The sequence below is a fragment of the Babylonia areolata genome, chromosome 18, assembly GCF_041734735.1.
Source record: "Babylonia areolata isolate BAREFJ2019XMU chromosome 18, ASM4173473v1, whole genome shotgun sequence".
NCBI lineage: Eukaryota > Metazoa > Mollusca > Gastropoda > Neogastropoda > Buccinidae > Babylonia > Babylonia areolata.
The window spans coordinates 15,814,295-15,826,794 of NC_134893.1; the positions used below are offsets into that span (position 1 = coordinate 15,814,295).

General features: G+C 42.2%; 1 protein-coding gene across 1 annotated transcript in view; it reads right to left on the minus strand.

The window, feature by feature from the left end:
• The window catches only part of LOC143292514 (dual 3',5'-cyclic-AMP and -GMP phosphodiesterase 11-like), a 173,762-nt gene that overhangs the window by 28,295 nt on the left and 132,967 nt on the right, over positions 1 to 12,500 (minus strand). The window contains exon 5 of the mRNA XM_076602865.1: positions 6,695 to 6,832. Within this exon, the coding sequence (XP_076458980.1) occupies positions 6,695 to 6,832 (138 nt within the window). The remainder of the gene's footprint in view (positions 1 to 6,694; positions 6,833 to 12,500) is intronic.

Consider the following 12,500-nt stretch of genomic DNA (forward strand, 5'->3'; position numbering starts at 1 on the left):
CTTTTTTTTTTTTTTTTTTTTTTTGCGAAGACCCTGCGGTGTTGTTGAGTCTCTTTGCCTGTTCTGATTTATCATACTGCCAGGCACAACAAGCACCACATGAATGGTAATAATGTCTGTCATGTTTTCAGTTTTAGTTTCTCAAGGAGGCGTCACAGCATTCGGACAATTTCTATATACGTAGCATATACGCTACTGCTGGGAAGATGCTTGAAAGCAGCAAAACCCAACGCGCAGTATATATATATATATATATATATACATACATATATATATATATATATATATATGTGTGTGTGTGTGTGTGTGTGTGTGTGTGTGTGTGTGTGTGTGTGTGTGTGTGTGTGTGTGTGTATCAGAGTGGAATTCCTTCAAGGAATGTTGCCAGAAGATAAAATTTATGTTTCCATGGTTGTTGTTTTTTCAGTGGCCAAGTGCACACACGAGACCTCGGTTTATAGTCTCATCCGAATGACCAGACGTCAAATCATGCCACATTCTCAGCTCCTGGCTAGTATGAGTACAGAGCAGATATAAATATTGGGATATGAATAAAGACCCATGTTTACCACCTCACCTAAAAGAAAAAAAAGAAAAGAAAAAAAAGAAAAAAAGAAAACAAAATCCAAATCTGTGAGAAGGGTGAAGAAAACCACGTTCACCTGCCTGGTTGCGAACTTGGGATCTTTATTACGCGAGTGAACACTACAACAGCAACATTATAGTTATACACTACTGTTAACTGACCACACGGGAAGACGATAAAGAAATGTCCACATCTTGAAAGGTCGTCAGTTTTACCTTGCCAGAGTACTGAGTCTCTAATGTCTGAAAAATCTGTTTGAAAGGAAAAAGAAAAAAAAAAAGAAAAGAAAAGAAAAGAAAGATCAGACAAAAGTTTCAGTTTCAGTAGGTCAAGGAGGCGTCACTGCGTTCGGACAAATCCATATACGCTACAGCACATCTGCCAAGCAGATGCCTGACCAGCGGCGTAGCCCAACGCGCTTAGTGAGGCCTTGAAGGAAAAAAAAAAGGTTGATAAATAATAGATAAGCGTACATAAATAAGTAAATAAATACATAAATAGATAAATAAATAAATAATAATTATAATATGAAAAAAGGTAGTAACAATAATAATAATAAATAAATAACTGAATAAATAAGACAACAATGATGATAAATAAGCAAATGAATGTAAAACATGAAGACACACATTCACACATACACCCACACATGCATAACAGATATGCGCCAAACATGCAGTTTCACAGATATGAAAGACAAGAAAAAAGAAGAAGAAAAGAAAAAGCAGGAAAAACCCCAGAGAGGAAAAGGACGAGCATCATAAACAGGAAAAAGACACGGAGAAGGAACAATAACAAGAAGAATGATCAGGGGAAGAGAAGGAAGAAGGCCAAGACAACGTGGCGTACCTCGCCGGCACATAGACTATCCCTACCCCCCTCCTTATTATCATTCTTTCAAAAAAAAAAAAAAAAGTACTTTAGCTCACGAGCATTCAATACCAACCTATACTTAAGCATTTTACATCGATCCCGGGATCAATAAAACCAGTGAATGCAAAGCGTGTCTTAGAGGGCTGGTAATGACTGCTGATCAGCAACCAGCTCGACATTTTTCCCTGTGGCGCTTCCGACAACAGTTCGCCTTTCATTTCGTTCTTTCCGGGTAGCGCCAGTTCGGTGAGGTTCACGGTCGATTATGTAGATAGGACTTCAAAGGTAAAGACGGACTCTAGACTGTTACCCCTAAGCCTGATCACAGTGGTGACATTATCATCGTTGCCTGAGTTCCTGGCTCGGGCTTAATGAGTGAGTGCTAATGAAGAAAGGGAACATCTATTCCTTTTGGTTTAGTTTGTCCTAATGAAGAAAAATGAAGATCTATTCACTTGGCTTAACGAGTGTGTCCTAATGAAGAAAAAGGAAGATCTATTCACTTGGCTTAACGAGTGTGTCCTAATGAAGAAAAATGAAGATCTATTCACTTGGCTTAACGAGTGTGTCCTAATGAAGAAAAATGAAGATCTATTCACTTGGCTTAACGAGTGTGTCCTAATGAAGAAAAGGAAGATCTATTCACTTGGCTTAACGAGTGTGTCCTAATGAAGAAAAGGAAGATCTATTCACTTGGCTTAACTCTCTCCATACGAACGGCGAAAGAGACAACGTTAACAGCGTTTCACCCCAATTACCATCATCAAAATATTGCAAGTGGAAGGCTCTTATACTGAAGACGTGAATGTTGACAAAGAATACCACAATTCTGACGACGGAAGCTAAATGTTGGGTCATTCAGACACCCACTGGACATCCGAGGAGTCTGTGTAGAGGAGAAGAGAGGACTGGCCGTATTGAGTGAGTTAACGAGTGTTCCTAATGAAGAAAAAGGAAGATCTATTCACTTGGCTTAACGAGTGTGTCCTAATGAAGAAAAGGAAGATCTATTCACTTGGCTTAACGAGTGTGTCCTAATGAAGAAAAGGAAGATCTATTCCCTTAGCTTAATGAGTGTGTCCTAATGAGGAAATGGAAGATGGGCGCAATAGCCGAGTGGTTAAAGCGTTGGACTTTAAATCTGAGGGTCCCGGGTTCGAATCTCGGTAACGGCGCCTGGTGGGTAATGGGTGGATATTTTTCCGATCTCCCAGGTCAACATATGTGCAGACCAGCTTGTGCCTGAACCCCCTTCGTGTGTATACGCAAGCAGAACATTAAATACGCACGTTAAAGATCCTGTAATCTATGTCAGCGTTCGGTGGGTTATGAAAAGAAGGACATACCCAGCACGCACAACCCTACAAACGGAGTATGGTTGCCTACATGGCGGGGTAAAAACGGTCATACACGTAAAAACTCGCTCGTGTATGTACATACGAGTGAACGGCTGAGTTGCAGCCCACGAACGAAGAAGAAGTAGAAGGAAGATACATTGTCTTGGCTTAGTAAGTGTGTCCTATTGAAGAAAAGGAAGATCTATTCCCTTAGCTTAATGAGTGTGTCGTAATGAAGCAATGAAAGATATATTCTCTTCAATAATGAGTGTGTCCTAATGAAGAAAAGGAAGATATAATGGAAATCCATTTTCTTGGCTTAGTGAGTGTGTGCTAATGAAGAAAAAGAAGAAACATTCACTTAGCATGATGAGTATGTGCTAATGAAGAAAAGGAAGATATATTCTCTTTCCCTTTTCTCCCATGCATATTCCCTAAGACCTGTTATGTGTGTGTGTGTGCGTGTGCGTGCGTGCGTGCGTGCGTGCGCGCGCGCGTGTGTATGTAACTAGCGCACATGCATTATGCAAATGTATGCACGTCCGTGTGTGAATATGTGTGTATGTGTAACTTGTGTACATGTGTTATGCGTATGCACGCTCTGTCTCTCTGTCTCTGTCTCTTTCTTTCTCTTTGCATTTTTCTGAATCTCTCTCTACCTTTGTCACATGATTCTCTTTCTCCCTGACGCGCGTGTTCTCAGCAGCATCACCCATTATATATTTATACATTTTTTCTTCTGTCTGCAAAATGTATTTGTTTCACTGTCAAAGTGAACTTTTCTACATAATTTTATCATGGACAAACCTTATGCTGTCGTGGGTTGCTTTACGGGCGCTAAAAATACATCACGCTGCACACGGGACCTCGCTTTATCCTTCCTGTCCTCTTAATGACTTGACAGTATTGCACAAAGGCAAGATGAGTCTCTAAAACGTACACTATACGTCCACAGAGACTCTGGAAAGAGCAGAGTGTCTTTAATAAAAATCACGTTCTTCTCTCCCCCCTTACCCCATTAAAGTCGACAGCACCGTCCTGGAAGAAGACTGTGCAAATACTTAGAAGAGGAACAAGCATTAAAGGAGGGAAACTGCTCGCGGAATTCCAGAGCAAGGCACGTGCAGCACATTTCACAAGGCGCTTGGGGACATGATGTGTGTGTGTGTGTGTGTGTGTGTGTGTGTGTGTGTGTGTGTGTGTATGTGTGTGTGTGTGTGTGTGTGTGTGTATGTGTGTGTGTGTGTGTGTGTGTGTGTGTGTGTGTGTGTGTGATGTGAACCGATGCACCGAGGGGTTTTTCACACCAACGCTGACGCAAGTGTGCGGTTCTCTTCCTTGAAACCTGATGCGATACCCAAAACCTCTTCCTGTCTCTGAAAACCATGGTTACTGTGACGTCAGCGACGCCTTTTTAGACAGTGACAAGATAAAAAAAAAAGGAAAAAAAGAAAAAAAAGAAAAAAGATTTTAGAGGCTGCACTGCATCTTTAATTGGAACTGTCCTCAAGGGAATGGAGACACGAAGGACTCTGGAAAAGGAGAAAAAAAAAGAAGAAAAAAAAAGAAAGAAAAAAAAGAAGAGAGAGAGAGAAGAGAAAAGAGCTTGATATGACAATCGCAGGGGCGATGAAACAGGAACAGGACATTTTGGTCACAACTGGCAGGAATCGGACTGCAGTTTACTGACAATGTGACAACTTTAGCGATCGTTAGTGTACACATAGTTATCCTATGTTACGTTTATCTAGCGTAAGTACAGCAAACCAAGTACTTTGAGCACACATTTCGTCATAAACGTGTGTGTGTGTGTGTGTGTGTGTGTGTGTGTGTGTGTGTGTGTGTGTGTGTGTGTGTGTGTGTGTGTGTGCGTGTGTGCGCGCATGTGTGCGTGTGCGTGTGTGTGCGCGCATGTGTGTGCCTGTTCGTTTGCGTGTGAGTGTGTGCGTGGGAGCGCGCAGGCAGCGTGTGTGTATGTAATATGCTTGCATGAGGGTAGGCTACATGTGCATGAGTGCTCGTGCGCACTTGTGAAGAAAAAATCGTTTTGATAGGAAAGCAAAGTTAAAAAAAAGAAAAGTTGGAAGGAAGAAGATTTCACAGGTTCAAATCAATTTCAGGTAACTCAACGCCCATGCGGAAAGGATAAGATGCCGTGGAAGTCTCGGTTTTCTGTGCAACGAAAATGATTGGACCAAAATTTGAAATAACCGAAAAATCTTGTCTTACATGTCCATGACACTTGAAAACACTGTGTGAGATAGGTTTTAGTGGGATACGTTTTAGTGCGAACGTCTTTGTGAATCCAGTTCACGTGCTGCGCGAACTGAAAAAGGATACAGGTGTCGATTAAGAAAAAAAAAAAGTTTCTCATATATTCTAACATATGCCAGGCTGTAGGAATAAATCTTTTCCCAGAATGATGTGTGTGTGTGTGTGTGTGTGTGTGTGTGTGTGTGTGTGTGTGTGTGTGTGTGTGTGCGTGCGTGCGTGCGCGGGCGCGCGTTTGTGTGTTTTTGTGTTGTTTGAAATGTGTAATGACATTCAGTATGAACTGTGCATGAAAAGCATTTAATCCTGAAGAATTTAATCTGCTAATTATGTGTGTGCAAAGATAACATAACATTTCTACTGTATCATTTCATGAGAGAGAGAGAGGGGAGAGAGAGAGAGACAAAGAGAGAGAGAGGAGGAGGGAGAGAGAGAAAGAGAGAGAGGAGGAGGAGGAGGAGGAGGAAAACAAGCCAATTTGGGGTCTTCAACGACCAAAACCAATATGATCTGCTGCCTCTTACACCAGGACTGGCGCATGATATGAGTGCACCTTGTGCGATCTTATGGATCCAGTGGTAGATCAGAGAGACAGAAAGACAGACAGACAGATATACAGACAGAAAACGAACCGAGATGTCCTGATATATATGACAAGGAGTGGGTGTGTACCAAGACTCTGTGGATCAGAGAAGGCCAAGAGAAGATCCTCGCAGTTTCTTCTGGTCCCTTTCAGAACGTTAGCCAAACTCTACCCACCAGAAGACAGCCAGGACTCACCATCCGCAGACTGCCCTCACCTCCGGATAGACCTCATCCTCCAATACAGAACACACAATACTTTATAACCTCAACAAGAGAAATTCATAGACCTCTACTATGGATGGCTCTCACAACCGGACGGGCTTCAATCTCAGACGAGCAGCCAGGACTTCATTCTTCTGCAGACACCTAGGACTTGCCCTTAAGCACGCCAGGCACACCCCCCACCCACGGACAGACGTAAAGTAAGGAATCCATCCTCACAGCCCCTAACAACATTCCTCAATATCATCACACCAAAGAAAGCCACACCTAACAACCCGGCCTTTAGTGCGAAAACTTGTTGGTCGTTAAACTCAGCTCATGCTATCCCTTGGTAAATTGAACATTTTAAAAATCGTTTCGTCTATTGTACACTTTCTTCTGGGTTCAATCGGTGTTTGGCGACCTTCTACACACACTCTGCTTCTCCCTCAACTCTGTGAAGAGTCGCTGGGGCAGAAGAACTGTTCACCAGATTCCTCCAGGTCTGTCGGTCGGTTGTTGTAGGTCAAAGCCTAGGTCTCTGCAAACCTTCACTGTTTACACTATTGACCCCCCCCCCCACCCCAATCCGCCCTCCCATGCCCTCACCCCCACACATACACGTATATCTATCTCCATGCCCTCACCCCCCACACATACACGCATATCTATCTATCTATATTATCATTATTATCATTTCGTTTCTTGGTTCATTTGGCTGGCATTAATTACATATTCGTGTTGGTCCTGCTTTTTGTGTCTTTGCTGGGCGTGTTATTTTCGGAAAACTTTTCCTCTACTTGGAACAAAAAACAACAAAAACAACAAAACGTGGACCCACCTTGGGGTCATCATCCACCAGGAGGACCTGGCAGCGCTGGCACTGCAGCAGGGACTGGGTGTGCATCATGATCTTGTGGATCAGGTTGGCCACGTTGCTCTGCTCCTCGAAGATCACCCGGGCCAGGTCCAGCAACACCTGCACAGTGAGTGGACACACAGAATTCAGAATACTTTATTACTTCAACACAACATCGTTACAGACACTTGGACAGTGAGTGGACGCACACACACACACACACACACACATCGTTACACACACAGTGGACAGTTTGTAGTCACACACACACATCGTTACATACCTTGACAGTTTGTGGACACAGACACAGACATTGTTGCACACACCTGGACAGTGAGTGGACACACACACAAACATATCGTTACACACAAAGTGGACAGTGAGTGGACACACACACACACATCGTTACACACATCTGGACAGTGAGTGGACACACACACAAACACATCGTTACACACAAAGTGGACACACACAAAAACATATCGTTACACACAAAGTGGACACACACATATCGTTGTACACACCTGGAGAGTGAGTGGACACACACACAAACATACCGTTACACACAAAGTGGACACACAGACACACACATCGTTACACACACCTGGACAGTGAGTGGACACACACACAAACACATCGTTACACACACACACACACACACACACACACACACACACATCGTTACACACACATGGACAGTAAGTGGACACACACAAACACATCGTTACACACAAAGTGGACACACACACATCGTTGTACACACCTGGACAGTGAGTGGACACACACGCAAACACATCGTTACACACAAAGTGGACACACACACACACACACACACACACACATCGTTCCACACACCTGGACAGTGAGTGGACACACAGACATCCACATCGTTACACACACAGTCGACACACACATATCGTTACACACAGCTGGACAGTTAGTGGACACACACAACATATTTTTTTACGCACACCGGCAGGTTAGTGTATGATGTATGCATGGCGAGGAGGAGAGGGGGAAGAGGGGTGGTGGTGAGGGAAGAAGAGATGGGTTGGTGGACGGAGGTAAAGGAAGAGGTGTGTGTGTGTGTGTGTGTGTGTGTGTGTGTGTGTGTGTGTGTGTGTGTGTGTGTGTGTGTGTGTGTGTGTGTGTGTGTGTTCGTGCATGCATATACTTTGAACCAATGGGTGCCAGTTATCAAATACATGATATAATCTAAAATCAAACGCACAAATGACAGAAAACCCCGCAGTATACATTTTATTTTAAAGCACCCAACACTAATCACACACACACACACACACACACACACACACACACACACACACACACACACACACACACAAACACACACTTAATTAAAACAAACAAACAAAAAAAACAAAAAAGAGAGAGAGAGAAAAAAAACAACAACAACCAACCAACTAAAGAAGAAAAACACAAGATTATTAATTTGATCAGTCCTGTGCTCTATCTCTGATACCTGTCTGTGTCAACCTCCCCCTGAAACGGGCAAAGACTGCCCTTCAATTGACTTTTCCCCGTTAAAAAAAAGAAGAAAATCAACTAAAAACAGATTAAGACACGGCAAAAAAACCCAAAAAAACCCACCCACAAACAAAACAAAAAACAAAAAAAACAAAAAAACAAACAAACAAAAAAACGTTGCGTGATTTTTCCCCTTTTCTCTGTCGCAACGGCAGCGTTCTGTCGGTCTTTGATCTCTTTTCATTAGTTTGACGAAAGCGATTCTCTTGGGGTTTATTGAATGCGCAGCTCTTGTTCCAATCAGTCTCTGTGACATCAGGTACACAGAGTCACACACACTGGCTGTCTCATTCTCGACCTTTTTGTCTGTCTGCTGCCCGTTTCTCTTTCCGTTTCACGTGCAGACACTTGCGCGCGCTCACTCAAAAATAAGCACATGCACTTGCACACGCAAATGCAGATGTACGCATTGGAACACGTGCGCGTTGCAGACACAAAACCACACACACACACACACACACACACACACACACACACACACACACACACACACACACACATCTTCCTTCCTTCCTTACTTCCGAATAGTGACCACAATCACATTTTGATTATTCTGTCACTATATGGAGGATCTGCAGGAAAAGGCACTAACTATAAGAAAAAGAAAAAGAAAACAAGAGAGGCAAGGCCTTCAAGACTCACTTGTGATAAATTAAGTCCCCTAGCATTAATTACAGAGTAATTTCCCTTCTTTACTATCTGCACCAAAACGTTTGCAAAATAAATAAAAATTCCATGCTAAGCAAAAGAAGTTCCTGTTTGAACAAAAAATGATAATAATGACTCCTCTTGTTGTTGTGTCAGAATAAGAGGTCAAAGTGCCAAGTTTAGAGAATACAAAAAATATAAATATAACAGTAAATGCAGTTTGCATATAATTAGGCTTCTTTTTATTTGTTTGTGCCCATCCCAGAGGTGCAGTATTGTTTTAAACAAGATGACTGGAAAAAACTGAATTTTTCCTATTTTTATGCCTAATTTGGTGTCAACTGACAAAGTATTTGCAGAGAAAATGTCAATGTTAAAGTTTACCACGGACACACAGACACACGGACACACACACACACACACACACACACACAGACAACCGAACACCGGGTTAAAACATAGACTCACTTTGTTTACACAAGTGAGTCAAAAAGGACCTTTATTTCGCAGTATCCAGGCTGGACCACTCCGGTAAGCGAAGCGCTCCCCGGGGATGCACCCCAGCCGGCACAGCTCCGGCCCGTCATTTACCACTACTTTGATCCATGGTCCCTACACTAAGAATGTGGACACACAGACATCCACATCGTTACACACACAGTCGACACACACATATCGTTACACACAGCTGGACAGTTAGTGGACACACACAACGTATTTTTTTACGCACACCGGCAGGTTAGTGTATGATGTATGCATGGCGAGGAGGAGAGGGGGAAGAGGGGGGGTGGTGAGGGAAGAAGAGATGGGTTGGTGGACGGAGGTAAAGGAAGAGGTGTGTGTGTGTGTGTGTGTGTGTGTGTGTTACCTTAATCCTTTTTCTTTCTCTGGTGGTGGTTCACAAGGGAGGGAAAAAAACAAGACATTTGTTATCCTTTAGCAGACACTGCGACACCATCGATACAAAAGTGCCAGTGGTATGAGCCTCCACAGCTGTCAGAGGCAGGGCGTTCCAGACCCGATTTGTTCATGGGAGGAATCCCGCCTGTCTGTATTGTGTCCTACAGAAGATCTGAGACAGCTGTTCTGAGTGGGCTCGTCGTTGTTGCAGCGATGGTGGGATGAGCTTCTGCCTCAAGGAGGGCATGTTTATCTTGTCATGCTGCAGTTTGTACTGCATGGCCAGTCTTGCCGTTTGACGGCTTCGAATTAAGAGAGAAGCACATACAAACGCATATATACGTGCACACGCTTTAAATCACCAAAACGAAAGACAGCAGAAAATCTGGCAGCGAGCGAGATGTTTTGAGCAAGGCGTGACACTGATTTCAGACACCATCAAGCGCTGAAAAAAACAATGGATGATCCGCGCTGGTGGTTTGTCCGCTATTTTTACAACACGGCTATGTGCACTGTCCGTTTCACACTCGCTAGAAATAGACTTCGCTTTCTCTTTACCCGAGTTTGTCGGTCAGGACAACGCCTTTTCCTTTTTCTTTCTTTCTTTGTTTTTTGTGAGAAACAGAAGAGAGAGAGAGAGAGAGAGAGAGAGAGAGAGAAAGAGAGAGAACGCCTCTGTGCACGTGTGCAGAGGTATATGTATGAATTTGCTTGCCTGTGCGTGGTTTTTTTTTCTTGTTTCTTTAAAAAAAAAATTTTTTTCATCCGTCGTGTGAAAATTTGCTTCCCTGTCACAGCAACTTTAACGCTTTGTTCTTTCGTCATATGATTTTATTTCTCTTATTTACTGAAAACAAAAATTACGAATTTGATCCCTCTTGCGTATTACATCGTGTGCCGTTCTTTTTCTCCCCGAGCCTGTCTCTCTAACCATGTCTTTCCCTCTCTCTCTCTCTCTCTCTCTCTCTCTCTCTCTCTCTCTCACACACACACACACACACACACACAGGTGGTGGCTTTGTTCGTATATTCAAAGTCTGTTCACATAAAACAATGACTTTAAATTTTGAATACATGAAAAGTGTACAAAATGTATCATATTGCGATCATGTTTCCAAAATAATCATAACAGGAAAATAAAAGGGAAAAAAAGGTGGAACAACAACAACCAAAACAAAAAAACAAAAAACAAACCAAAAACAAAACAAACAAACAAACAAACAAACAAACAAAAAAAAAAAACCCAAAAAAGGAGGAAGGAGAATACATACATCACACTTTTACACTGAAAGTCGTGAATGCAGACACAATACTGAGCGCTATAAATACTTCTGTTTACCAGAGTAGTGTTTCTGTTCTCTTTTATCTTTGTATTGTGTTACCGTGTCTGTTGTAGATGTTTTTTTTGTTTTTTTTAATTTAAAAACGGGCAAAGAATCCTTTGTAATTTGACTTGATTTATCTGAGACTTCTTTGTTTTTCAGACGATCGGCTGTCATGTTTGCCTGTTGTTTCTGTTATTCTGTTGTTGTTGTTTTTTGTTTTGGTATTTCTTTTCTGTTGTGAAGGCGTATTTGATGCGTTCTTTCAACCTTTCTTATTAGCTCGAGGAGTCCGATTTCACTTGCGTTTCGATGGCTGAAACTCGGTTTCTTTCTCTCTTACTTTCTCGAACACACACATGAACATACACACACACACACACACAAACATATACCTGCACATGGATATGCCCACAACAAATACACACATACACACACATACATAACATACCACACACACACACACACACACACACACACACACACACACACACACACACACGCACAATGTGATCATTTGAAAAAGGTCTTGCAGGTCAGTCTTCAAGCTGACAACACATCGATTTTCAATATTATCATTCAGCACTAACTAGAACTAACTAATTACCTGAAAAGCGATTGATACTCTCTGTTTTGTAAATTTGTCACTTGTCTTGATTTCGTAAGCTCTCCAAGAACAGGCAGTGACAATTCTATTGAGTGGTTTCCAGTTAGAGGCAAATATCTTTTATTCTGTGATGAATAAAAACAATTCAATCTTGTGGGTTTTAGACCTTTCTCTTCCTAGATTTTCTTCCTTTTTCTAACGCAGCAGGTCCTTTTGCTTCGCCATTTGATGCGTTTCTTTGTCAGTCTGACGTTTCTAATTCTGTTCCCAATGCGTTTCTCTCTGTCTGTCTGTCTGTCTGTCTCTCTCTCACTCGCGTGCGCGTGCACGCACATATTTACTGACCGTAGTAATCTCATTCGAAATCACGTAGTCACATAGGCCGTAACACACAGACACAGATACAGACACAGACACACACACACACAGAAAAAAGAGGCGATAAGAGGCGGGGGAGGGGATGAGGATACACAAAAAGAAAAAAAAAACATGCACATAAGCGTCTGCATTGATTTTAAATCATTAGCCTAAATACCAATAATCGAATCATAAAAAAAACACACAAAAAAAACCAACAACAAAAAAACAACAAAAAACAAAACAAAAAAACAACAACAAACAAACAAACAAACAACAACAACAACAAAAAACCTGCGGGAAATCAGCGAAACGATTTGCCAATGATCTGTGAGGCCATTAAAAAAAAGTCCGTTTATCTAAACATTGTTTTATGTCATGTTCTCTCTCTCTCTCTCTCTCTCTC